The sequence below is a fragment of the Dufourea novaeangliae genome, unplaced genomic scaffold (assembly GCF_001272555.1).
Source record: "Dufourea novaeangliae isolate 0120121106 unplaced genomic scaffold, ASM127255v1 scaffold134, whole genome shotgun sequence".
In the NCBI taxonomy this organism is placed as follows: Eukaryota; Metazoa; Arthropoda; class Insecta; order Hymenoptera; family Halictidae; genus Dufourea; species Dufourea novaeangliae.
Window position 1 is genome coordinate 89,430 of NW_015374007.1, and position 13,930 is coordinate 103,359.

A 13,930-nucleotide genomic window follows, 5' to 3' on the forward strand; every position below is an offset into this window, starting at 1 on the left:
CCCGCCACCGCCGAGTTCCGCCCGAGAAGGTTGCCGCGGTGGTTTTAGTGGGTGCGAGTCCCACACTACCTCGGGGTCCCACCCCAGGACTCCAGGGTGTGCATAAGGCATTTCCCCCGCGTAAAAAAAAAAAAAAAATGGTACACGGCGTACACGTCTAGGTCAATAAACTGTGTGACGCAACGTCAGTAGTGCGTTGGACCGACGGAGAGCACCGATACCGCGGCTGGCTCTATCGATCTCGCTCTCTCCCTTTCACCCGCTCCGACCATCTTCGGCCTTGTTCGGTACACGTCGACACCGACGGAGAGCACCGATACCGTAACTCGCTCTACCGCTCTCGTTTATTTATGATGTTCATATTCCCCATATAAATATGATATTTAACTAATTTTTTAAGCGCCATGTTCCTTTTAAAGATTTACCTCTCCAGTATAAATCCCTAAGACCCTTATTTATTATTCATTTCACAAAATAATTGCAAATATGAAACTTTTTTACCTCTTCTTGAACATTCTAATTTCATAGCCCTAAACTGGGCACCTGAAAGTATTTCATTGAATTTGTGTAAATGATTTTACTACTTCCTAAAAGATTCCGTGTGATATTTGATGGCATAAAAAACAATTTGCCGATACAGGGTTTCGATTTATTTACGAAACTAATCTGACCAGTTGTTGCATTCTTTGACACTAATTTTCAAGAATATAAAACTTCTGTATTTCACTTAATTTGAGAGACACGTAGCTGAATATTAACATACGTTCATTATTTAATTACTCGCAATAAATAAAATTTTTGGAAGTAAATAACGTGTAAGTAAATTCATATGTAAAACTTTACCAATTGCCAGAAAGTAATTGTTCGTGCGTATTAAAATTCTTACAATAGGCAGTAAAACTATTCACACTCCCATATAAATTATAAATATGTAGATGTTAATGAAAGCGGTGTATATATTCTCCCACATGTGGATTTGGTAAACTATTTATGAAACTACATCTATTCTGAATTTATCAGTTACAAATATACAAATGTAAGGCAAGATATAAAAACGAATAAAACAAGAACATGTAAAAAGTAACATTAATAAAAATGTCCATTAACGATGCATTTAGAATAAATTATCTTGTAGTTAAGTGAAAAAATATATACTTTTCCGTTTCATGTTTCATGACTGTCATATTTATCCTTTAACCTTAAACTGAAGCATCGGATATTTTTATTCTCGTGAAATCATATAGATACACATAATATGAATGGAATATATAACACTTCATTTGTGTTAATAATACTCAGAATTCATGCTTTATCGGTAACGTCGGATATTGACACTAAAATGGAAACAGGGCTACGTAGCCCTATGAACGTGGGACAGAAAAAAGCATTGGATGATAGGTCTATTCTATACCTAGTCGGTGCCCTTACCCTCCTTTCCTATTAGATGTGTCGTTCGATTCAAACTTCGCGCCTCTGGAGCTTATGACATATATCGGTACGTGGCATGAGCGAGGATCGCAACAGAGGTTAATAGCCTCAGTGAAGTTAGCCGGACAACTTTGACTTTTTAACGTTTCATTATACCCAGGCAAACCAGTGGACCCGATGCGACCACTGCACTTGCATTAAGTATGTATAAACATACGTGTGGTTTGAATCGTGCTAATTTTGATCACATTAAAAAGTTTTTAATATTACGATGTCATTATCAATTACAGTGTCACCAAAAGTTAGCATGTGTTTCGTTTAACAGTATAATAATTTTCTTCGTCTTTATTCTAACCGTAAATTATGTTTACAATCTTCCATTTTTTTAGGTTATAAACGTGCATATTTAAATAGGAAGAACTTTTTAAATTGATTCTAAGAGCATTTTTAAATATTTTGCTCAAATGATTCGCAGTTTAAAGTATAGCTGTGAAAACAATAATTTACCCTTGTTTCATTTAATAAGACTCCAATTTGGTAAGATATATCATTTATTAAATAAATGCGGATGTTCGTGCATTTTTTATAGAATTTTGTAACCTGGACATTGCAGTACATTAAATATTTCAATAAGGTTTCGTACTGTTTATACGTTATTATTTAATATAACTAGTCCCTAGTACAGAAAATAAATTGTCGTCTTATTTACATTTTTTTATAAATTCATAACTCATCCGTGAATTACGTAAACATTAATAAATAAATAATATACATTAATAATAATATAATCCATTAAGAAATGTTTATGCAACACTATATTAGGTTCATTTATATGAAATATAAGTGATTGGAAATCTCAGTTTCGTAATATAGTATGCAATGCAAGTTTCACAGCATTTAACTATAATGTCACACATTAATAAACAAAAGATTTCCTATTATGTATTTCAAAAAAATTGAAAATCATTGTTAACCCTAGAGTTAACTTTTTCGGTTTCAGAAGTTTTGACCAGTTGTTTCACCAGTTATTTACATGATTTAGAAATTTTCATTAAAAATTTATGTTGAACAATAGTATCAGCAAGACAATAACAAAAGGAACATATATTGTTTGAAATATATCACATTAATGTGAATTATATTTAACTTTAGTTTTCAAAGCTCAAAACTAAACAACTATAAAATTATAAATTTACTCAGAAAAATATAGAAATTATATGTGTGGTATTTGATTATGAGGCATTATATTATAAATAACATTTCATATGCATAGATTAAATGAAATAAATTTTATATAAAAGATGACGCTATGCAAAGTGTGTAATGCTATTGGGACTGTTTCTTTGTTTCTACTTTGTCGATAGTAAAAAAATGGTGCAGAAAAAACAATTAACAGAGTCTACTTTCAATATTTTTTTTAATAATGCTTTTTATTTTTCCTAGATTCTTTAACCATTCTGCATGTAAATGTATTGTAGTAAGAAACATGTTTAGAAAATTAAAATTCGAGATATTTAAAATAAAAAATAAATATGTAGCCAAGAAAATGCATTTTGTATAATAATGGAATGTTGAACAAGAATGTACTAAAATAGTACACTGTAATAGTTTTACATACAAAATGTTCAAAGGAATCAAGTTATATAACAAATACATCTTTCTTATTTTAAAACAATAATGCCCATACACTTATGACATATATTTAAAAAGAAATTAGGTTATCTGGTTCAATGTGTCCTTTTACTGTACTTTTTCTTGCCAATAAAGAAAGAAAAGAGTATCAATAGTTGCAATTGTGTAACTCATCCTGTTTTACATATATATTACTCTCAAAATTTTTTCATTATGTTCATAAATGCTTGCTTATATTCATTAATTTAAAGATGCAAAATTTAATAGGTATGTTACATTTTTTATCTTCAGATAATATTTTTTGTAAAAACATGTCTGTTGAAACCAGTGAAAATATCCAAAACACGAATGATGTTCAAAGTAATAAAAGACATGTAACTGATGAGGACGATGAAATTGCACTGAAAGTGCCAAAGGTAGAGGAAGAAGAAATTACAAAAGTGGAGAGACCTAAAACAAGCAAATATGTATTAATGATGGGTTATCTTGGGAGAGATTATTTTGGAATGCAAAGGAATCGTGGTCAGAAAACGATAGAAGAGGATTTACTGACTGCTTTATTTAAATCTGAATTAATTACAAAGACACAATTTGAAGATATTCGGGAAATTAAATTTCAGAGAGCTGCGAGGACAGATAAATCTGTGTCAGCAGTTAGACAAATTGTTTCTTTGAAGCTACGTGAGTAGAATATTACTCCTTGTATTTTATATAATGTTTAATGTTTCAGTGTTATTCTTATATATAAGACTCATCGATTAGAATAATGTTCTACTATCAAAGATAGACAAATAACATATGATTATAATATCTAGGCATGATAAAAATTATTTGTTTCATACACTCGAATAATCTTTTTCAGCAAGACATGTAAATAGAGAGATAATAAATGAACAGCTTCCCAAGGAAATTAGGATATTTGGTGTAAAAAAAGTGACAAAAAATTTTAATAGCAAAATTCAGTGTGATGCAAGAACATATAGATATGTTATTCCCACATTTGCATTGGCTCCAGAAGATCCACAATTTTTAGAAACAAAAGAAGAAATAGACCCAGATAAACGTCTTGAACAGCTTTCTATGATAGATGGCAAACCATATACTGAATATCGGTTAACCAGTGATATGCTTGATAAACTTAATGAAACTCTAAAATTATTAGAAGGCACACATAATTTCCATAATTTTACAGGAAAAATGTACGTTATTTTAATTGCTAAAATATTATTGTACTATACAGACAAATTATACGTTTTTGTATAAATTTTGCAGAAGACCAGAAGATCCAAGCGCTTACCGATATATTATGTATTTTCGTTGTATCGAAACATTTGTTGCAAATGACATAGAATTTGCAGTATTGGAAATTAAAGGACAAAGTTTCATGTTACATCAGATTAGAAAAATGGTATCAATGGTTGTGGGAATATCTAGAAACATAATTAAAAATGACACTATTAAAGATGCATTTGCATTAGAAAAAATTGATATTCCTATTGCACCAGGCCTTGGATTAAGTTTACATCATGTAAGTTATCTGAAATTTAAATAAATGCTAAAAACATAATAACATTTGAAGTTTATATTTTTCTAGGTACATTATAAGTATTATAACAGAAAGTATGGAAATGATGGAATTCATGAAATATTAGATTGGCAAGAATGCGACCAAGAAGTGGAAAAATTTTATAAGGATTACATATTGAAGAGTATAGTAGATACAGAAGCAACAGAAAAAATGTATCCTTTTTTTATATAATTACTTATTTATGTAATAACTCATACAAAGTATTTATCTTAACCAACATAAAATAGAACATTGCACTGGTTGACATGTTTTCTTACACCGCTGAGGTTTGCATACAAAGTTACTGTAGCAGAATAATATGAATATACTAAAATTATGCTGTATTTATATGTTAAACATGTATAAAATATACTTTGTAATAATTACAATTATGTCATTTTTACGCACCATGTTTTTCACTAATTTATATTTTAGTCATATTTCACCTTCAACATGTAATTAAGTTATCTTTGTTCATTTAATAATTACCAAAGTCGATTATTCATTATTTTTGTACTTTATCTGGTAAATGGTATGTTATATCAATTGTATAGTATTTACATTTATCTTTTTCGCGTAATCTTCAAATGAGAATACATATATGTTTCATATGTCTGTTGCGTATTTTCCCTTCTGCACTCATACAAGAAATGTGACTAGCTAGAACTCACGTTTGTTCAAGACGGGTAATTCCAGATTGACTCAAGTTCAGTGAACGATCGGCAGGTACCGAGTAAAGAGGTGATTCGTGATTTTTAACAGTTTGTTTCACCAGTATGAAGAACACTGTAATTACCATTATTTTAACAATTAGCTGTAGTAAGTATACATATTTGTAGTACGTGATTGCATAATCTATTGAATTGATTTATATTGAAAATTACAGAAAAAATTAAAAGTACGAATTTTAAATATTTTAAAGATTATTTGTTCTAATAACGAGTTTTGAAATTTCCATGTTTATTTAGTAGACTTTCAATAAATGAATATAAAGAATTATCTTCAATGCAACAAAGAATTATATTTTATTTTATTTGTATATAGTGAATTTAAAAAATTTCCACTAATATATAATCAAAATTTTTTTATTAATTTGTATGTTTTAATCAGAAAAACCTTTAAAAGCATGCTTTAATAATTGCAATACTGTAAGCTAGATAAAAAAACCATTATACAGATTTCAAAACCAGTTTATTAATGACCTTGAACTTTGGAGAACTGATGCATTCATATGTCACTAACAAAAATTCATGTTAATATATATAGAAAATCGCGAAATGCAATTACATTATTTCTTAAACAGTTTATTATAAATTATTGAGACGCAAAATCGTAATGTATAATAAGGTGTAAGAACATATATAGATATTAATTGTATGGTATAAAGAGTTATAGAATTTACAACATATTGTTAATGTTCAAAAATAAAAAATATATCTTTATTTCCTTTACAGGTATATTAGAATACGGATATGGTCAGAGGAGTAGATGTGGGTGAGTTTAAAAACTTCTATATGACTCATTTACCTTATTTATAATGAATTTGATAATCATTCAAATAACAAAGTCGTAATTATTCTTTCTCTAAACAGCTTGGAAAGATTTCAATGTAAGGATGGAGAATGCATACCAAGTGTATTGTTATGTGATGGGCGACCAGATTGTAAAGATCAATCTGATGAAACATATGCAGAATGCAGCAAACCAGAAATTACATGTCCTAGCTATGCATTTCGATGTGCATATGGTGCATGTGTAGATGGAGATTCAGCTTGTAATGGTGTGAAAAATTGTGTTGATAATAGCGATGAAACATTGTCTAGATGTAATACTTCATATAATGCATCCACAAAGTGCTCAACAAGTCAGTTTAAATGTAATAACGGGCAATGCATTTCTGCAAGCAATGTGTGCGATGGTACTTCTAATTGCACTGATAATTCCGACGAAACATTCATTCAGTGTGGAGCAATTCCGTAAGTTACAAAGTATAAAAAAAGTATAAAAAAATACTGGGTTATATTTTGCAGTACATGTAACAGCATAGTAATTTTTTTGACTGTATAAAAAATATATACATATTTTATGTACAAATTATATATTATTTATGATATTATTATTATTTTAATAATTTACTATCGTTAATACATATTTTTATGGCATTGAATTTATTAATCGTATATATTTTTTCAATAATTTTTATAGTTGCGAACAATTATTTTTTCGTTGTCGTTATGGCGCTTGCATTGATGGTGATTTAAAGTGTAACGGAGTCACAAATTGTGTAGATGGTTCAGATGAAGATCCAAGATTATGTAAAGCACCAGTTACTTCAACAGAACGTCCACAGCCTGTGACACCTCCGATAACACCCTCGTGGACACTCAAACCAAGAATATTTTGTAGTGTACCGCCACAACCACAAAATGGTTTCTGGAAGTTACATAAATCACAATGTGCCACTGGAGAGAATTGCGATACTGAACATGATGTTAAATTTGAACCAGGAGCATATTTAATTTACAGCTGTAATCCTGGTTACAAAATCAGGGGCTCTTCTGATGTTGTTTGCGGGTTAGGGGGTAAATGGTTAAATATTCCTGCATGTGTAGGTAAGCAAATATCAGAACACAATATATTAATACATAGTTGTACAAATAAATCAAAATATTATGAGTGACTTTCTGTACTTCAGAAATACGATGCAAAAATGTAAATTCAGCATCAATAAGGGCAGATTGTTCATATGCCGGGCATAATTACATATCATGTGAATCACCTAAGCCTGGTACAGTCGCAACATTATCATGTCGCAATAGTTACCGCCGCGATACAACATTCCTATCGCCTACATCAGTTAGATGTAATGAAAACGGTCAATGGGATCCGGAGCCAATGAGATGCATTCCAGGTCCGCAACTAATAAGTGTTTACATTAATGACACTTCTATTTTATTGGAAATTAATGTAAAAGAGTATAATTCTACGCTGGTAGAAATATCAGAAGATAAAATCATTATACATAAAAATAAGGTCATAGAAATTAAACCAGATTTAAAGAAATTAGACCTGGCTTAAATAAAATATTATTACAAAATATTAAGATATATGAATCTAAACTTAAAAATATATTACAAATGATATTTGTATCTATAAAAATGATATATTTTGTCTATATGTTGAGATAATTCACATACATTACATATTACAGTACTGCTCAGAGAAGTTTAAATGAGAATTGTAGTGCATAGAAGAATAATAAATGTGTATTATGAGTTTTTATTTATTTTCACATACTATTCACATACTAGTTCGAAATTATATTTACACGTGTAATAAATATATAGTGCATTTATTGATCTTCAGATTTATTACCCATTCCTGCAGAATATTTCTAATTATAAAAATGAATGTGAATTATCTCTTGCGGATTACTGTTTCACTTCTACTGCCTTGTACATTACTATTGAAAATAATATTTTGATTCTCTGTTATAATTGCTTTTAACTTAGTAAACACATATCAACTTAATACAAAAATTAAAAGTGTTACTCACTATTTCGTATTATTAACATTGTAATTATTATTTATTATATGTATTTTATTAGTCACGTAATACTTATATAATTGAGTGTAGTAGTATAGTAATGTAAAAAATACATGTTTTAGTGTGCGGTGTTACTCCGGTAAATACCAAACCACTCATTGTAAACGGAACTCAAGCTAATATTGCTGAATTTCCATGGCATGCTACACTGTATAGAGCAGAAAGATTAGACGCGCCTAAGGAATTTACGTGTGGTGCATCTATTATACACGAGAAACTTTTAGTTACTGCAGCGCATTGTGTTTATAATGACAATACCAGGAGTGTAGATGATCCCTCAAAATATTATATAGCAACGGGCAACATTTATAGAGATTACGATTCTCCTTTCCACAATAATGTAATTGTGAAGAAAGCACGGGTACGTAAATCTAAATTATGTTATTTGTTTAAAAATGATGTCTAATATTCTATTAATGTATTTCAGGTAAAGAGTATATACGTTGCTTGTAGCTACACTGGATTGGTTGGATCTTATGTTGCAGATATAGCCATATTAGAGATCACAGAAGCATTTGTATTTTCGTCGCTATTATTACCAATTTGCTTGGACTTTTCTAATAACATGTTGTTAGAAGCTGGAATGTTCGGTAAAGTTGCCGGATTTGGTAGAACTTCTACAGGTCCAACTAGTTACATATTGCAAACAATTACATTGCCGTATGTTTCGCACAGAAAATGCAAAGAAGTAAGCAATGCTTTGCAAACAGAAAACTTTATTACAATTGATAAGTTTTGTGCGGGTTACACGAATGGTTAGTAAATTTAATAACCATAATACATCTGTTGTGGTACTTGAAAGTTAACTAAAAGTATGAAAATTACAGGATCGTCAGTTTGCGATGGCGATAGTGGCGGTGGTTTAGTTTTTCAAAGAGAATATCTGTGGTATTTGAAAGGTATTGTTAGCGTTAGTCTTGGTACACAAGTAGTAGGAGGAAGTAGACAATGTGACAGTACCACGTACTCTTTATATACTGCCATTTCCACTCATATTTCATGGATACAAAATTTTCTCCTTGCCTTGGACATTAAAAGACTACTACCTACTTGTTAATGAGATTAAGATTAAAAATTTAGTTTATAATTTTTAACATTTATTCTTACAAAACGTTGCAAGAATATATAAACTCTATATAGAATAAATATCATACAGTGTACTCATACAATCATATTGCATATATTACATTTGTAATGTCGTACATTATTTTGTATAATAAAGGTATAAATTACATATACTGTATATGCAGAGTGACCAGTTGAATTTGGGGATGTACACTGCAAATGCGGATTCTACACACTAAAATAAGAAAAAAATATTCATACAAACATATACCCCATATGACCTTGTTTTCGACTTACAGTTTGTTTTGTGTTGTAATAGCTAGTTATCTACCTTCAGAGAAACTGCTTGAAGTGGATTTATTTTCTTATTTTTTATGTATCTTATACACGGAAAAGTTTGTTCCAACGCGAAACAATTCTACTTAACAATTATATTAATATTTTTGTGTGTAGAATCCACATCTGCTATACTTCTCTTGTGCAACTGGACACCCTGTATATTTGGAGTATTATGTACATATATGATATACACTAATATACAGAATACTCAAAATTACAAAACTATTCAAAAATAAATTATGATAGTAAGAAGCAGGAGTAAAATGAAATAATACGTGAACACATAAATAGATTTTAAAATACGAATTGAATCTAAGTAAATTGACACACTTTAAAAACTTATAGGTTATTTACGTATGTATGTATGTATGTATCTATGTATGTATGTATGTATGTATGTATATATATATGTATACATTTAGAAAATCGCAATCATTGCATTTACATGATAAGTACATGACATTCCTTTATTCCAAGTAGTGGTTGAACACCAAATAATGTCTCAAACTATACTCAGTGTGTACAAATAAAAGAAAGCAGTATGCATTAAGTATGTTTAAATATCACAGAGCCAGTATATCCATTTGTAAAGACAACCTTTGTACAAAAAAGATATTTTGTTAATTTACTAAGATAAACGTTTTACATACATTCAGGTTCAGTTAAGGTCTTCTTCTTTTTAATAGTTTGCGATGATGTTTTCAATGAAGAGGTATTGGATGCAACAACAGTATCTATAAGAAAAAAACATTGCACATTGTATTGTAATGAGAGTTACATATTATATTCATAACCTCATACACATCTTACTTCCAACACGTAATTTTTTAAAATCATCTTTAAGATCATCAATATTGGACCTTAATGTTGTACTTGGTATTTCAGGCAAAACCGATTCATCAAGTTTCATTAATTCTTCTAGTTCTTGTTCCAAGTCAATATTCGAATCATCACTTTCAAAGGTTTCTGATAAAATAGATTGTACTTCTTTTTGTTCGTCTAAAGCCTAAAATGTACCATTAATATAGTTAAACATTTCTGATAAAAAAGAAGGATAGTATTGAATCAGTGCTGTCCAGTGTCAAGGCCGTTCCACACGCCTGCTTCCCTTTCCAAACAACAGACGTTACGATTTCTTATACAGGAAACAATTCTATTAGTAAATGTTCTTAGCCGCGTGTCTCCACTATGGAAACAGTGGACAATGGTGAGAGAAAGCTCTTGCCTCCCAGGAAGCAACTTAAACAGCACTGTATTAAATTATCAACATTTAACATTTCACTCACTTCTGATAAATCGTCCATAACATCTCTAACATTACTTTCCGACAGACCACTTTCACTCAATTTTTTTAATACATCAGATCCTGTTTTGTAAGCCAATAGTACAGCTGTATTCGTATGAGTATCTTGAATTCTTGATATAAGACCGCGGATGTTTTCGAGAGTTCGAGATCGTTTTTCTATATTATTTTCTAGCTCCATTTTCTTTCTTAAGTGAGTCTTTGCTACTTGGCGTAAACCATTAGCTAAATAACATTTAACCTGATTTATAATATCAATTTTTAGTTCTTCCATAAATTGTATTTCTTTTACAAGTTCATTCTCTTGCTTTATTAATTTGTACAGTGCTTCTTCAATTTCTGTTATATTATCCGATGAATGAACCGTTATTTTGATCAGTAACTCATGCTCATCAGCATTATTTGTAAAGGCCACTTTTTTTTCACGTCTCAACCAAATTAAGATTAACATTATAGTATTATCTGATATATTTTTGTTTATTTTAGATTTACAACTGTTTACTATCTCAGAAAATGGTACAAGAATATTTTCCTTTTTATCTTCTAAAATTGAGAAGACTCTTTCTCCTAAATTTTTAAGGATTTTCAAATGTATATATTTAGTTTCCTTATTAATTTCTTCGCTTACAATATAACTTTTGACCTTAGAAAATGACCATGTAAGAGGTCTTTTCACAAATATGTCAACTGACCATGCAGCCCATGAATCACAAGGTTCTTTTAAAAATTCAGCCTCTGGAATAATTTCATTATTCCTGAAAAATAACACACAGATTAATAACGATGAGTAAATATTTCCTTCTTCAACAATATATGTCTTTTGTTAACAGTAATAGAACTAATATTACCGCAGAAGCTCTTCAACAACAGTTATTAAACAAAGTGGTGTGCATCCTTTTCTTTTAAACACAACATGCAAGTCTGCGATAGAAAAATTACATTGCATTGTATATTTCAACCATTCGTATATTAAATTTTGCCAAAACTTATATTTAGATGACCAATCCAGAGGATTTGTCAATTTACTACGAAAAGGCGAAAATAATGCATTCATTCTGTCTTCTTCATTCCAACATTTTGGCATTATTTGCGGCGGTAATGGCAAATTATTATCCATGTCTTTCGTATCTACGGACATTTTTCAGCTGAAAAAATTCATTACTTCAGGTAGGTTATATTTTTATCTAATATTGTGACAATTGTTTTAAAATCATATTTACTTTTTCCAGTAGTTAATATGAAAAGAATGTTTATTGAATATGTTAAACATTGACAAGCTTTGATGAAAAAATTCACATGGTAAATTAGTTTACTGAAACGTAACATAGATGCACATAGAATCACATACAGAATTGTCATAAAAAAGAACAACACAACTAACGTGACCAGGTGAGGGATTTTGAGGGAAAATGGCGGACTATACTCCCAGTCAGCCAGATCTGTTCTAAGCAAATATCACTAGATTCTGCTGTAGACATGATGTGCAGATTTGCTGCAAATTTGCTAGAGGGTCTGCTACAGCAGTATTGACAGTAAACTAGCAGCAAAAATATAACAGGCCTAGTGTCATGATGTGACGTCAGAAATTAAAGAGACCTGCTAATATTCTGACTGCAGCTTCACCTCACAAATGTATTAGAACTGCGCAACTTACTTTATTATAAATTAAATCGATTACACTTCATCTAAATGCATCTGCAATCGATATTTAAGTACTTATATGATTATTTAATATTAAATCACAAAATTAAATGTGTATGTTGTTTCGTTATTCGTGAATTCGGCCGGTCGGGCGGCCGTTACACGGCACGTACAAAGCTTCCCCTCCCGGCCCCATACCTTCGTTCGCGTCATCGCGAGTTTTCAAACCGTATTTCTGGGCGCCAGGCACTCTCCTGACTGCCGACCGATATTTCCCAAATACCGGACCAAAACCGGATTCCCCTGATGAGGCCGAAGTCCACCGGCCGGCCGAGAAGAAAAGAAACCGCCGCTAGATAGCTCGAAATTCGCCCAGAGTCCGCAGATATCGAAAAGAGAGACGCTCCCTGCGACAGGAGATTCCGGTTAAACGACACAAACAAAGAAGGAAAAGTAATAGATTAATGCTGCTAGACCGGTTAACAGAATAAAATAACAACGTTTAATGTATAATTCTCGCGCGGGCCTCGGTTGAAACCGCGTTACAACAGGTGGTAGATTATAATAAAATAACTTCTATCTACATGACAATAACCAGTATTTATTTAGAAGCACTTTAAAAATAGTTTAAAAAATTGTTATTCTAACATATGTACAAAAATAATTTTTAAGCAGTTTTCATCGCATCGTTTCTCTAGCTACATATCTTTTCCTTTACGGGATTGTTTGTAATTGTCTACGTTCAATGAATATATGGAGTTTAGTTTTAAAAGCATGTATCTTCAATAATTGTGGGTCCACAGTCTACTTTCTTATTTCGCTGCTTCTCCTTCCACTAGTATTTTTCGATATTAAATACATACATGATCTTTTTATATTATGAATACCAATCGTTATAATTATTTGGTGGATTGCAGTAAACGTGACTGCTTGACATGCACAGTCCAGACATACACAGCAAGTGACACCTGTCATCAACGACGATAGTGATGAAGACTAAAGTCACCAGACATGATATTTGTCTGGTATGCGTAAAGGAAAAGATACGTAGCTAGTCATATAAAATATAACAAACATAACAATGATAACAATAAACAAAAAGAATTTCCTTAAACGTATAAAACAGGAGAACGTGGCTTAATCTAGAGGTGTATAGACTAAAGACTCAAATATCGAGTACGCGTAGTCTGGTCCGTCTTATTATATTGCACTTATTGCGGTTAAGAATAATGAGGTACAAAAGTGTTTGAAACTTAATCTATGGCTTAAAAGTTAGTACAGAATGCGGCAGAAAAAAACTATACTATACAATTAACTAAGAGAAAAGAAGAGGTGAGAAAAAAAAGAA

At 30.8% G+C, this 13,930-nt stretch overlaps 3 protein-coding genes across 3 annotated transcripts; 2 read left to right on the forward strand and 1 right to left on the reverse strand.

Annotated features, from left to right (window-relative positions):
* Window positions 1–1,823: 1,823 nt before the first annotated feature.
* LOC107188308 (tRNA pseudouridine synthase A, mitochondrial) lies at window positions 1,824–5,000 on the forward strand. The gene is made up of 6 exons (XM_015576584.1): window positions 1,824–1,965; window positions 3,352–3,741; window positions 3,923–4,259; window positions 4,333–4,588; window positions 4,655–4,800; window positions 4,876–5,000. The coding sequence occupies exons 1-6, from the start codon at window positions 1,893–1,895 to the stop codon at window positions 4,943–4,945; spliced, it is 1,272 nt and encodes a 423-aa protein (XP_015432070.1). The 5' UTR covers window positions 1,824–1,892; the 3' UTR covers window positions 4,946–5,000.
* A 356-nt stretch (window positions 5,001–5,356) lies between these two features.
* Window positions 5,357–9,320, forward strand: LOC107188307 (limulus clotting factor C-like). Its single transcript, XM_015576583.1, has 8 exons — window positions 5,357–5,446; window positions 6,082–6,121; window positions 6,220–6,603; window positions 6,833–7,239; window positions 7,323–7,538; window positions 8,297–8,595; window positions 8,662–8,989; window positions 9,062–9,320. The coding sequence occupies exons 1-8, from the start codon at window positions 5,404–5,406 to the stop codon at window positions 9,289–9,291; spliced, it is 1,947 nt and encodes a 648-aa protein (XP_015432069.1). The 5' UTR covers window positions 5,357–5,403; the 3' UTR covers window positions 9,292–9,320.
* Window positions 9,321–10,194: 874 nt separating this feature from the next.
* On the reverse strand, window positions 10,195–12,301 carry LOC107188306 (charged multivesicular body protein 7). The gene is made up of 6 exons (XM_015576582.1): window positions 12,162–12,301; window positions 11,790–12,086; window positions 10,925–11,696; window positions 10,449–10,644; window positions 10,289–10,372; window positions 10,195–10,235 (listed from the first exon to the last, which is right to left on the reverse strand). Exons 2-6 carry the CDS (start codon window positions 12,077–12,079, stop codon window positions 10,195–10,197), a joined length of 1,383 nt encoding a protein of 460 aa, XP_015432068.1. The 5' UTR covers window positions 12,080–12,086; window positions 12,162–12,301.
* Between the last annotated feature and the right edge of the window lie 1,629 nt (window positions 12,302–13,930).